The 15,166-nt window shown below is 39.8% G+C and overlaps 1 protein-coding gene across 1 annotated transcript in view; it reads left to right on the top strand.

Moving 5' to 3' along the window:
• LOC117384122 (thrombospondin type-1 domain-containing protein 7A) overlaps positions 1–15,166 on the top strand; it is a 196,040-nt gene that overhangs the window by 97,022 nt on the left and 83,852 nt on the right. The window contains exons 13-15 of the mRNA XM_055227765.1: positions 3,974–4,089; positions 9,765–9,900; positions 12,037–12,140. Of these exons, the coding sequence (XP_055083740.1) occupies positions 3,974–4,089; positions 9,765–9,900; positions 12,037–12,140 (356 nt within the window). The remainder of the gene's footprint in view (positions 1–3,973; positions 4,090–9,764; positions 9,901–12,036; positions 12,141–15,166) is intronic.

Genomic DNA, 15,166 nt, shown 5'->3' with positions numbered 1-15,166 from the left:
TATAAAATACAGATATTTCCATCAGTAAAAGCCATAACGAAATGCGACTTTATCCTTGTTTCCATCCAAGCGTTCAAGCGTATAACTGGGTGTTGGTTACCTGGTTACGGGGACAGGGTGATTGGTTTGTCTTGGATAGAGACGCTGTCGGTTTCTGTTTTGTTGCATGAAGAACAGGCGCAGAAACATGAGGATCGTTCTGTAGATCTTTATTGTCGTTTACAGCAATACAGTCGGGTTAAAGCAGAGGCGAGTAGTGATGTCTGAAGTAGTCTAGTGCGGAGTCTGGTGCCGAGTCTGGTGCGGAGTCTAGTGCGGAGTCTAGTGCGGAGTCTGGTGCCGAGTCTGGTGCCGAGTCTGGTGCCGAGTCTGGTGCCGAGTCTGGTGCCGAGTCTGGTGCCGAGTCTGGTGCCGAGTCTGGTGCCGAGTCTGGTGCCGAGTCTGGTGCCGAGTCTGGTGCCGAGTCTAGTGCCGAGTCTGACAGGGTGAGATTGTACCACACTTTTTATACTACAAGAAGAGTAGGGGTTAAACATTAAGAAATTTAAAGCAAAGTCGAACAAGGTGAGTGTTTTATAACCCTCCAACAAAAATGACCAGAACAGAGCTGTTATGTTCCATTAGTGTGATCTATGGCCACTGCTGCATGGGAAACGTGTTTTGCACCTTTCTAATAAAATAAGCAATGTACTGTCCACAACGCACTCTCCGATATTTAGCCTGTTTACTGTGTACATTTGTGTCATGTCAAAAGTTGCTATAGATATGTTTTACCGACAAGCTAAAGCCTTCTGCCTCAGTTTTTGCTTAAACTATTGCACTGACTGAAAAAGAACCACCGCTGAAGTCCTGCTGCTCTTGACCACAGCACTGGACAACCATAAACTTTCCCTGAGTTACTCACTAGTGAAGATTAGACCACCGGACACTCTCTGGGCAAGTTAGTAGTTGGTCAACGTCTTTGTTTTTAGCTTGAACCTAAAGCATTGTGTTAGTGCGACGATGTTTAGCTGTGTTTCTCTGGAGGATTTTGGGCGAACAACAACCAGCGTGATAGGATTATTTTGGGTTTGTTCATCACTTGTGCGCACTCCGGGCTGGTTCAAGTATGTAGTACAACGGTCACGTGGGTTTTATATTTGCTTCGTGAGTTTATCTAAGTGCATTTCCACATCCAAAATGTTCTTGAACTGTTATGCGCTTAGATCAAAATCCACCTGAAGTGAACAAATACACTTTTATCTGAATTACGGGTTCTAAATGAGTTATTTTGTGCTTCCACCTGCCATTACTTATGCCAGTCTTCAAAATGTGCATTAAAAATAGAGTGATGGAAATGCAACTAGGGAGACATATGCTCTTTAGTAAATCATGGATGGAAATGAAACTGAGATATTATTTATAGAGTCGCCAAGGAGATGTTAATGCTGTAAATTGAATGTCATTAAATTGATTCAGCTCCACACGCAGGTGACAGTACCAGGCCAAGTTATAAGTCAGATCAGTGGAGAGGCGACACTACTCACTGTAAGAATGCATGGACTTTTGACCCATAAAATTAAACCTGTACTGAAACAAATGCATAGAAATATATAATGTCATACTGTGGCAGGTAAAGGTATTTCAGGCAAAGCATCTCCATGGCATCCCAACAGAAAAGTTACACTGTGCACCTTTAATCTTGAAGGGAAGCCTGGAGGTTTACAAAGCATTAATCAATCTTTAAAATAGTACAAACGTAGCCTATATGATTTCTAAAGTGATAATTCTCCTCCATAGATAGAAAAAACATTTGATCTCGTTTCCTCCGAGCATGGATGTTGGCGTGTGTTTCCATGGCAACACGGGCAGTAACCATGACAATACTGTTGTAATTATAGCTTTTACTCAGACTAATTACAAGTTTGAAAGTGAGACGAAGATTCAGAACGGCTTATTATGAAGCTTTATTAAATTAACACATAGGGCTAGAGTTTCTTGTAGATAACAGCTGGCAGGACATATTCTGGAGCACATTTTTAACTTATTAAGAACTGTTTGTCGAGACTTGTTTCACACACACTGTTTATTTAAGTGTAAGGGCCTCTACCTGATTTTTTTACTTGCCTCAGAACAGATGTATTGTATAAGCAGCTGTTGAGGTCAAAACATGTCTGCTGTGTACTGTCTGCATGTAATTAGAAAGAGTTTTGTTTAAGTGCATGGTTAGAATGTTAGTTTTTGTTACCATTGCATTACCTTTATGGCAAAATCCTCTCTGAAAGTTGTGAAAAACGCTTAGAAACTCATTGCAGTGAATAATTAGGATCTTCAGAATGCATAAGGTAAATGAGGAATAACTTTGGACCTGCATACTGTTTAAAATGATCTAGTCTTTCTGTTTTTCACACTTGTAAAACAGTAAAAATTAGGTACGGTGACTTAAATGTTGAAATGCTGAAATCCATTTGGTTTAAACCTAAAAGGAATCGTCACTACTTGATCCCCAGCACTTCTTTAATCAGTGCCAGTGCAGCTTCTGGGTGAATTCTGGAGGCTCTGAGCTTTCACATGAGGCCTGTCTTTATACTGAGAATGAGAAGAACTTGTGTTTGTCTTCTATCTACAGGTTAAAGACACTGCACCTAATGTTTACCGTCTTAAAAACATGAAAAGAGCTTGCAGTGATCCAAAGTTATTCCTCACTTACCTTATTCTGACCATCTTAACTCACCACAATGAGTTTATAAGCACTTTCCACAACTTTCTGACAACACGCTAACAGTGTACTTACAATAGAACTATACTTTTATACATTTTTATACATTTCCTACCTGAGCTAAACGGAACTGCAGATTCAATTTTGTCATTTTTCTCGTCCCTGTGACTGTATTACAGTCCAGAGCGGCGATGGGGCGTAACCGTAGTAACACACAGAGCAGTTTGATGTATGGCGCAAAGGCTGAGTGAAAGATGACTGAGGACCACCCAAATCGCTGAGCTGGCTCGTACATGGAATTATCAAGTGTAGTGTGAGGGTGGACCTATACATCATGCGGAATTATGACATGCACGAGTCTAATCTTCTAAATGTTGTGCAGTCTACAGATTGTCATTGAGATATTGCACTCAGAAAATGTTGACGTAATAGATGCTTTACGGAATGTTAAAGCGGAGCTGTTCTGCAAAATTGACTTTATCCTTCTGTGTTCAAGACGTCATCGCTCCAGCGTCTGTTTTTACCCTCACCAGTACACACCCGCTGCTCTGTACTTACTTCATTCTCCGGTTGTATTTTCTTAATTGGTGATACACACAGGATTCAGCAGCGTTGGAGAGACGTTTTTGCACGGATGAGAAAACACTGAGTGTGATCTGCAGGTATCGATCAGAAGTGCTGACAACTTCACGGCTCTTTGTTGTGATGACGGCGATGTCAGGTCCCATTGGGCAGGTTTTTAACATGGAAATCAATGGACTTGTTTCTTTTATTAAGTCATTATAGATGAATGTTACAATTTAAAATGTCCAAATTATAACATAATGATCCTCGGCTGTCATAGATTATATAGTAGTATATTTTACAGCAGAAACAAGCACAATAGGGATTTAAGACTATGCAATGTAAAGATGTTATTAGTTGTTTTCAAATCCTGGTTAAATTAAACTTATTTATTGTATTGTTTCTGTTATTTTGCTCTTTCATTTATCCAGTTCAAAATGGCCGCTTTTTCAATAGATTTTTTTTTTTTTAAATATATTGTCAAAACTCTATGAAATACAATCTAGGGGTGTTGACTTTGGTTTACCGGAATACTGAATAAATACTCTGGACCTGGACGCTGCCTCCAGTGGCCTCTGCTATTTCAAGTACTATGTGACATCACACAGGTCTTCTCAGATTACAGCCAGGTGTTTCTGATTAGAGACTTTGAATTGTTGATACCTATTTCCAGGACACTTTCTCACCCCTCTCTCCCGCTCTTTCCGGCAGGTGCCCGGACGCCCCCCGCCCGAGCACCATGCGCACCTGTCAGCTGTCCTGTAAGAGGGACTGTATTGTGACGCCCTTCAGCGACTGGACGGCCTGCTCTGACTCCTGTGACCCAGGTAATACACCACTTTACAAAGTACAAATATGATACTGAGTGAAAATATGATGTTGCTGTTTTTATTTAATTAATAAGTTGATCCAAAGCAAATGGATGGCACTGCTTGTTTCCATGGAGATGTAATTATTTTGCCAGTTTTCCACAGTATGACATTAAAGTTATCTATCTCCATGGAAACAAGTAACACCACCAGGCCAAGTTACTGGTCAGACCCATGAAGAGAGACCCCATTAACATTAAGAGTATGTTTTAGAGTAATAAAAACATTTGTAATGAAATAAAGGTTGAAAAGATTAAATTAATGCCATGCCATGTGGTGGAACATTACAGGCAAGTCAATAACATCTCCATGGAGACAATCAGGAGCATAGGGAACTCTCTAACAAAAAAGTTAAATAGTGCACCATTTTTTTTGCATATATTTCTATTATCAACTGCTTTTTTTTTTTTTTTTACTTTTTTTTCCAAGGACAGGTTTACTTGAAAATGCAGTGTCTATGCAACACAAAGCACTGAGTGAAACCAAACATGATCAAAACTATATCACAAATATGAAATAATACAATGTGTCTATGGCTATTTCTGAAACTTGATCTGTTATTATGTACTGACATAGGGACAATACACAAAACTCCTCTTTAACGTTTTGTAAATGAGTCAGGTGGTATAGGGACATTTAAATTGCACAAATCTAACCTTACATCTGCACATGTCAGAGCGCCATCTGAAAATGAGAGCGACTCTGACTCAAGCACCGACAAGTCGTCCTTCTCCAAAGAGCTGCTCACTTTTATTAAAAAACAAAATGACATCACAATGTCACAGCAGCGACACTGCTCTCTCCCCTCCAGACAAACACAATCCTTTACAGTTTCAGACATTTATGAGAGTATTTAAACCGAGCATCGAGAGTAAAACCAATTATGATGATGACAGGCTTTACTATTTGGAACAATATACAAGGGACCAAGCCCAAGAGCTTGTAAGGAGCTGTTTTCACATCAATGCAAATATGGGCTGTTCACCTCGGTGTGGACATTGCCGTGGGCGCCACCATTCAGGTTGTATTATTTTGTATGGGCCTGCTGATCATGACAGAAAATAAGTTCTATATGGACTACAGAGCTGTTTTAAAGCCTCAGAGAATCAGTGCAGTGTTGACTTGTTGGACGCATGAACATAGAACATTTTACACAAATCGACCTACTTTATATCAGATTTTAGCGGAAAAAACTTTTCTCAAATTTTCCATTGAAATGTATGGGATTCCTGTTTAACCAAAAGTGCTACCATAAAGAAAGTGCAGTTTAGTAGCATTTAGAGGCAAATCTGTCAAGGCAGACATCCCATTGTGCTACATGTGCACAGTGCAGTGGACAGTCCAAATCTGCAACAAAAGCAGTTGGCCAGTAGCACAATATTTTCAATGGAAAAGAGAAACAGATGTGATACTGGGACTGGAAGTGACTGCACACAGAGCCTGTCCATCTAAAAGCAGCAAAAGGAGACAAGACAGTGTTGACATTTTCTCTCCTTGACCCTAGAAGCACAGCCACAATCTGTACAGAACATATCATGAGTGGAGAAAAGACAAAGGTTTTATTGCAAACAATGGAACAAAGAAAGTCAGTTAACAATTATGAAATAAATGGTTTGCAAGTCAGTGATGTGAGTGGCAGCAACTTTATTGAACTGGAAGATGTAAACAAATATTCCTGTGACAAAAGCAAACATATTCACACAGACTGACACTGACGAATGGCTTTACCTGAAAGAGAGACTGATGCGGATGTGGATCTCCTGATTGGAGGAGATGTGCCAAAGACAATGGAACTCAGGCAGCCATGACTTTCCTGAAAACGACTATGAAGAAAGGCTCCAAATGTCAGTGGAGGACACAAGGTTTGCGAATATGACGTCACAAGAGGCCACAGAGAAAGACAAGCACTGCTACTTACAATTTACCATTGATTTAGCCATTTGACTGCTCAGGGTGCTGCTCTGATTACATCAAGATCAAGTTGATGTAAGGGCAGATATTAAAGGAATGCGAGGAAGAGTGAATGAGAGTAAAAGCAGACTCCTCATATCTGCTGAGATTTCTGTGGTAGCCAAATGGAGATGCGAGCCAACCACTGCAGCCATACAGGATGAAAGTGCATTTGTTTGGTGCCATCTCATCACTAGGCCATGCCAGTTTCACAGACAAAAAATGACAGCAGAGGACAACAAGCACAGCAGGCAATCAAATCAAACTTCTACGTAGAAGACTGTCTCAGATCTTTCTATAGAGAAAGCAGCTATTCAACTAGTCAAAGAGCTGAGTGTGCTGTGTGCAAAAGGAGGATTCAAAGTGACTAAATGGGTCAGTAACAGTTGAGCTCTTCTGTCAACAATTTCAGAAGAAAACAAGACTAAACAGATCTAAGAATTTGATTTAGACAGACACAAACTACCTGTTAAAAGAGCCCTAGGAATGACATGGAATATAGAAAATGATGCATAAAGACACAGAAAATGATGCTTTTGGAGTCCAGATCTATGTCAAAGGTAAATCACTATTGTTCTGTCTATGACCCCTTGGGCCTGGTAGCTCCATATACGCTGAAAGCAAAACTTATTCTACAGACTCAATTACAGCACTTTTCCAATGTGAGCGAGCAGCAATACGGCACAACCAGCTACCTGAGACTCACCAAGAGCTCAAGACACGTCCATGGGGCAAATTAAGTGTAACGCCCCTAAAGAAAATGACTAAATGACTAAATGATCACATGTTAAAATCAGAGCTGAAAATGGATTTACAGGAGTCTGTTTATTGGTCAGACAATCTAACAGACAGTCTGTATGGAAATACGTTGAAAGCCAGTCTTGGAGGTCTCAAACCTTTGTTACAAATCGAGTTACAGTAATGCAGGTCCTCAGTGAATCAGAAGTTGCCAATGAAAAATATTGAAAATGCTGAACGTAGCATTCTTACATATGAACAAAGACAATACTATAAACAAGAAAATGACCTCATTGAACAGGGAAAGTACTGCCAAAAGAACAGTCCACTCTACAAAATGGACCCAAAGCTGAATCGAGATGGTTTATTAGGAGTTGTTGCCAGGATCAACAAACAATTTATGTCGACACAGATCAAAAATCCTTTCATTGTGCCTAAAAGGTCCCACATCTCTAAACTGATACAAACATGAACAAATTGGTTTCATTGGACGAGATTATATGCTGTCAAAATTACTGAATATCTTCTGCTAATGCTGCAGCACAGAACGTTATAAGACACTGTGTTTACTGCCAGCGACTCTTCCACAGGGCCGAGCGTTGCCAGACATGCCATTTGAAACAAAACATTGTCAAACTACTGTAAAGTTATGGGGTGTGATCCTCCATCCATCCATTTGGAAATATCCACTAGTTTGGACACCAGCTCATGTATAAATCAATCAGAAGATACATATGTGTGTTGAGCATCAGATCAAGGCACAAACCTGGTTGGTGCAGATAAAGAACTGGAAAGGTTACTGGAAGAATTAAATCATGACAAAATCTAAATCAAACACTCTTGAATAAATAGACTGGATATTCAATTCTGCAGCAGAGGCCCATCGCAGAGGTGTGTAGGAGAGACTTATCTGGTCCAGTACACAGAAATAAATTACAGACGATGAGGCTCTGTGAAGTGGTCCGTCTGCTCTGTGAAGTGGAATAATGAATGACAGTAGTAACAAATGATAAAAATTATGTGGAAATCGCTCACACAAAATCATTTCCTGCCGGTTTAAACAAAGCTTGTTATGCCCCCAGGATTATTCAGTAAAGATGACATTTTCTGCAGGAGAAGATGGCAGGAAGGTTCTATATTTGGCTGAATTTTTTTGATGGATCAGAGAATATCTTTCAATCGTGCAACAAAAAACAAATGGAACAAAGTGAAAAGGTGATGTTGTTGGTATTGGATCATTGATTCAAGGAAGAGTCCTGCAAACGCAACCAGGAAGTAAAGGATTAGTGCAAAGTGCCCTCATTAAAAGACTGGCAACGAACTGTGACCAAACTTTTCTTGGTGTTAGAAAATAAACATTAAAGATGAACACTGAACCTGCTTTAAAACTAAACTCGACCAACCTGACCTGACTTCACTCACCCCCTCTTATCTAGAACGTTAATAAAAACAAACACAAACACTTTACACAGACTGTAGAACTTAAAGGTTAGTGTAAAATTATTTGTATTGGGATCTATCGTCGAAGTTGACCAACACAATCTTTGACCCACGCTTTTATGAATGATGAAATGAAACAATTGCTGCATCTTGACAAATCTGAGTCAAGTATCGGACGTCCTAAGGCTATTTACACGTTTTGCGGCCGACGTTAAATACATTTCAATAACGTAATCTATAGAACGACCGAGTCTACCCCTCCCGGAGCCTCTCTCCTGTCTGCTCAATGATAATACATGTGACAGATGGGTACAACCTCCGGGATGCTAACACGCTAACACGCTAGCGACTAAAGCTTGTCGGTGCGTGTATGTGTCAGACAGGGTGACCTCTGATGGACAGCCTGGACAGAGGAGTTATTGCACTGGACATGTTCTGGAGACCTTGGACTCGACAATTATTCTGAATTATGCCGGGATCTATTTTAGTCCTGGTTTAGATCTGGTTTAGTTGTAGCACGCACGTGGGCTCTGTTTTGTTAACATGGGGGTTAATTGAGCAAATGGAGCTAGGTAAATTTCTATGGTAACATCCTGAACTTTATGAATCTTCCCATTCTTCAAAAGCACTCGATCTTGAGCTAGTCTCGGTCTTGACTATCTTAGCTGGAGGATTTGATATATTGTGCATGTTTTGAGTTGGGGAAACCAAGGGAAACCATCCCAGACACAGGCAGAACATGCAAACTCCACACAAAAAGGTAGATTCTGGGAGTCAAACCTACAGTATAACCATTTTGCTGTGAACCGTGCTAGCAAAAACCCCAGAACATACTTTCTAACACGTAAGTGGGCTCTCCTTTCTACTGATCTGACCTGAAACTTGGCCTGGTGCTGTCATTTGTTGGTATCCATGGAGATGCACAAGTTTAATACCCTACTTTAGAACATAACGAATAAAAGTAATAAAGATTTCATAAACGTAAAACTGTTTTCCTTTGAATGGGACCAATAGTATAATCAGTCAAGACATAATAGATACACTCTTTACGCATTTACTTATCAGAGTGTACTCATTAAACCACACCACAAACTGCATATTAATAACATTTTGCAGACACCATCTTAATTAAACCACGAGAATATTAAAGGGGTGATGTCATTGGAAACAGTAATATTGATAATTAGCTTGTCACCGGTTTGACAAAGAGTCCGTTGGTGTTTTGCCCTCTCTACTGTAAATTACCCATCACAGATTATTTCTAGTGTTTTCAATTTATTACGTGCAGAGGTGGGTCGTATTCACATCAAAAACATGCCTGAAGAGGTTTTACGTGTCATCCATTCATGTTTGAGGAATCTAATGATCTCTCCCAGGCCTTAGCCAAATTGTCCTTGCAGTTAGCAGTACAAGCCTCATATACAAGTACTTTTTTACTCTTACTTGAGTAAAATCTTGGACCACTCCTTTGTACTTTGGCTGATGATGTGTACATGTGATTTCAGCTGGCGGTGTGGTGAGCAGTACGCAGAGTCGCAGGAGACTGGTACTCCAGCAGCCCTCAAACGGAGGTCTGGAGTGTCCCGAGGTCCTAGAGGAGCAGAGGGAGTGTGAGCCGCCCAAAACATGCCCCGGGTACAGGTAGGTCAGACCACTCTTCACCCAGTCTGCTGCAGGTCAAAGAACAGAATAGGTGCAAATGGAGGCGATGAGATGTTCAGGTGCATCTAGATTTTTTTTTAATTTGTACCACTGCACAATGCTGTGGAATATTATGTTTATCACCGATTAAGAGAATATGATTGGAGAACGAAGTAAGTAGAGACCAGTGGATGCAACCATACACTGTATATGTATATGGACATAGCTAACCTGCTAGCCGCCGCATTCAAGGTAGAAATGGCTGCACTTCCAGCTCCATCTGGCTCCCCTCTCTCTGTAACCTGCTCTACATGATCATGATATTTTTATTTTGCCAATGAGTCTGTAAATCAAGATATGAACATTAATAGCAGACAAATTAGGTGCCTTCTTTCCCCAAGTTCACTCCTCCTAGCGTTAGCAACGGGTTTGATTGACAGCGTTGCTAAGGGCCCACTCCTTGGTAAAGCAGTGGTGCATGTGACAAGTGGCGTTGCCTTCAATAGCCTTGCTCTGGATTGGCTCTTTGGTTGCTATGATACTTGCAGTCGGAAATCTAAATATGGAACTCCAAATTCACTTCTATAACTGCTCCACCCTCGATTAGCTTCATTTGACTGGAGCCGACGCTATGGATGACGTCACACTCACTTAGTCCACTTCTTTACACAGTTTATGGCGTATACCGTGGCAGTGAAAACAGGGAGTGATCGGCAATATGGCGTCTTGAGAATAAGCGATTAAAGATTGCTCAAACATGCACGAATCACTGCAAATAAAACTTCAGATGAGTAAATGGTTAAAAACACTGAAAAGTCCATTTGGTTTTATGGGTCTGGTTTAAAATCCACTGGAAGGCCCACAAGTTTATGTTCACAAATTAAGTTTTCACTTATTCACACATCATACGTACATGCACAGCTGTATTCAGATACTAGAAGCAAAGTGGTTGAGGTGTCTTGCTCAAGGACACAACATCCGTATGTATTACCAGTAGCAGGATTCGTTATACCAACCTGTTACGTCAAATATATCTAGCACTTTCATTGAAATCTTGCTTATCAAAAGCCATCTCCAGCTCCCGTAATGTTTTCTGCCACTTCCTGATTCATATCGCTCAGTAAATAAAGTCTTATTTCAAAACTTTAATAACTGTGACTGAAATAATAAGTCCTGCTGCTTTATATTCAAATGCATCTGCCCTTATGATAACAGCAGTGAAAACTCAAAACAACTCCGTGCTCTGGAGGGAAAGCTATTTTTATAAACACATTCTTATAAATATTTGTCAAACATTTGAACATTTTTCAGCAGTTTTTTTTCTTCGGAATTCCCAAGTGTCAATATGGATAGAAAATGAACTATGTCACTTTTCTGGGATGTCATACAGTATGCCATTAAACTTGTCTGTCTCCTTGGAGACAAGGCGAGTGACAGGTAATATCTGTGGAGATACGACACAGCTCAAGGTATATACTAGTAGTTAAATCATTGTGATTCAATAAATGCAAGATAGACAAATGAAATGCCATACTGTGGAACATTTCAGGCAAAACAGTAACATCTCCATGAAGATAAACAGGTGGTAACAGGAGTGTTACATAGTGCACCTTTAAATTCACTCTTAAAGGTTGTGATGAGGAAACAACATTTTAACATAAATCAGAAAATAGCCCTTTAAGTTTATAATTGTCAAGATACAAGTGAGAGGATTTTTGCTTATTTTTCATATATTTGTCTTTGTACTTTTGGATGCTTAAAATAGAAGATGAATCACATTCAGTCAGAAATGTGAACCACCATCTTGGTACAGGTCAATGAAATCATAAAAGTGCAGAAATGATCAGAAGACAGTGGTGATGGTCTGTGGACTTCAAAAATAATGTTCCACAGTATGGCATTGAATGCATCTATATCCATGGAGATGAGCAGGTGAGAGCACCAGACCAAGTATCATTAAAAACATATTTAATGAATTCATAGATGCCTTTAGTACCACACTGTGGACCATTTCAGGTAAAGCAGCTCCAGAAGGTGGTGGACCCTCCACCAGAAAAGTGACATTATACAGCTTTAAAAGCTGTAAAAGTAAAAGTCGTGTTTGCACTGTCTCTTTAAAGCCTCTTGTTGTGACAGGTGGAAGACTCACAAATGGAGGAAGTGCCAGCTGGTGCCATGGCACCTCCGTCAGGACGTCCCAAACGCACAGGAGGGCTGTGGACCAGGCCTGCAGACCAGAGGTACACCTCCTCTTCAACTCCTAACTGCTAATTCCTATTTCCTAGCTCCTATATCTACTAGCTCCTAACTCCTAAGACCTAAGTCCTGTCTCCTATCTCCTAACTCCTGTCTGCTAACTCCTATCTTCTTACTCCTGACTCCTATCTTGTAACTCTGAAGGGGTAGACACAAAAATTAGCTAAAATAAATCATCTCTGAAGGAGTGGTACACACAAATATACAAATCATTTGATATTGTCAACATAAAGCGTTTGTCACTTGTAGACAAACCACAGAGTAACCACAACTTTTCATCGCTCAGTTTCTGTCATATACATTGCTGAAGTAAAATTATGACATCGGAAAACTACTCTGATTAACAGTTTCTTAAACTTATACTTGATTTTTAAAATGTGAAACACAGTATTAGTTCATTTTAAACAGTTTGCAGTGCTCCAAAGTTATTCCTCATTTACCTTGTGCATTATGAACATTCTAATTATTCACCACGATGAGTTTATAAGAACTTTTCACAACTTTCAGAGACCAGAGCGGCGTTTTGTTGTAAAGCTATCAACATGCTAACCACACACCACCTAGTTACATGCTTAAGGATTAGACGCAGACAGCACACAGCAGACTTATTTTGACCTCAAGAGCTGCTTATACAATACATGAGGTACAGATCTTTTAAGTAAATATAACAAACCTCCTTTCACTCTACTCCATAATTAGCTCCAATCACACTGCGCTAATAGAGAACTGTAGCCTCAAAGATGTCAACATTTGTGCTTTATTCTTCATATAATTCAGAGGAGTACTTTACACCACAGGCCATGCAATTTTAATTCCATCGGAGCTGTTAGAATTTGGAAAAGACAGCGCCCCATGCCTGGAATATGCAGCACGACGTCCGATCCCCACTGTGTACGCTCTGAAAAGATTCATTTCTGGAGTTTGGAAAATTATGTGTAATCATAGCCAGCAGGAGGAGCAAGCGAGGAGGCCCAGATACGGAATACATATTAAAATTGTTTTTTCAGCCAATCTAGTGTGGCAGTTTATGGAAGTGTCGTGAAACTGCAGGCTGGAGGCAGAGCACTTTTACACCAGCACTTTCACGCAACACATCAGTTATTTGTGACGGCACCAGTATTCTGTAAGTGAAAACGTGAGGAAAAGTCTGATCAATGTCAGTTATCAACTTCTTTTGCTTGTGTCTGTGTTTTATGTACTATTAGCACAATCACTGTATACAGCAGAAATGACGTTAGCTTGAGTGTTTGTTGGGTTTTGGGCTGAAAAGACCTTTGTACTGTCCAATAACAATAAACAGACTTTAAATTAAATGGAAGAATGCAGTGCGACCCGAGTCCGACCGCTAATCTCCATGCTAGATCCGTCCTGCTGGTTGCCACGGTGATCCTTAACGCACACCTAAATGCATTTCTCCAAACCCTTTTTCCTAAAACTAACCTGATTCTTAACCCATTTGACTATCAGGAAAAAGAAGCATTTATGGGTTTCAAAATATGTGTTATAGATTAATACTTAATTACTTAATGCTCAACTCACTCTATTATGATTGTTTGCTGATAGTTGTTAAATTATCTTTCAAACAGTAGGTGGCGCTGTCTCGAAAAAGTGATTTTACTATTGAAAAACAGATTGATGCTTATGTGAGAGTGCTGTGTTGCTGGTCTACAGTTTTCTGGCTTATGGGAGTGGTGTAGTAGGTTAAGAGTTTGACGTTGAACTAGGAGGGGTTGCTGGTTAAATTCTCACAAAACTTGTTCTGCGGTTGTGTCCATGCGCAATACACTTCATTCACATTACCCACTGAGTGTAACGGGAAGGTTTCTTGGGATCCAGGATACACAGAATACTTTACAAAACTGTGTAACCGGTGAATCTCCATGAGTTCAGATGGGAGTGATTGACAGGTGGATTAGCCAATCAGGGACAAGCGCGGTCCGTCCATATCAACAGAAATTTGGCAGAGCAAAAAAGAAAGGGAAAAAATTATACGACACAGCTCAAGGTCAGACTCAATGAGCAAAACACTAAACTCTGTTAATTTGAGGTAAGAGAAATATCATTTTATTTGTAAATGATCAATGAGCTCTTCAGTTCAGTCTTCACTCCTACAATGTTTTTTACAGTTTATTTTTGGCTTTTACTATAGTGTAGGCTTTTCAAAGTATCGTGACAAAAATGTTATTATATGACACAAATATAATTATCAACTGTTTTATTTCCATAATTTAAAGATGCACTGTGCATTTTTTCTGGTGGATGGCCTCCAACCTGAGAAGTTTAATGCCATACTGTGAAATATTCCAGGTAAGGCAATATCATCTCCATGGAGACAAAAAAAAGTAATACAGTGCACCTTTAAAAGCAACAATATTTTCATATAGTATTTTAAATGTATAAAACACGGTGAGGTCGTACTATAGATTTATACATAAACATATTGAGCGGCGATGGTGAGCAGTCTTATATTCTCAAAATAAGAAATCATGTTTTTCTGTGTATTTTCTAGCAGTAAAAACACCTGTGAATTAAGAAAACCAAGATAGATAAGTTTAATGCTATACTGTGGAGCATTGCAGTTAAAGCATTTAATGGCTGTACCTGATTTTTACTGTCTTAAAAATGTAAAAACCAGAACTAGCTTTTAGACGGTTTGCAGTGGTCCAAAGTTATTCCTCACTTAACATTGTGCATTCCGAGCATCCTAATTATTCACCACAATGAGTTTATAAGCTCTTTTCACAACTCTTAGAGACCAGAGTGGAGACTTTTGCTGTCAGTGTAATGCTAACAACAACTAGCATGCTAACAGTGCACAATAGAACACGTTATAATCAGCTGCAGACAGAGCACAGTGGTCTTATTGAGAGCTGCTTATCTGGGGGTTGCTCAACTCTATGAAAAAGAATATGTCCAGCAAATTTAACATCACCATGGAAACAAGCAGGTGAAAGAACCTCCATCAGAAAAGTTGCACAATGCACCTTTAAAAAAATAGTATGTGACATCT

Source organism: Periophthalmus magnuspinnatus, chromosome 16 (genome assembly GCF_009829125.3).
Source record: "Periophthalmus magnuspinnatus isolate fPerMag1 chromosome 16, fPerMag1.2.pri, whole genome shotgun sequence".
In the NCBI taxonomy this organism is placed as follows: Eukaryota; Metazoa; Chordata; class Actinopteri; order Gobiiformes; family Gobiidae; genus Periophthalmus; species Periophthalmus magnuspinnatus.
This window is presented reverse-complemented; position numbering and strand designations above follow the sequence as displayed.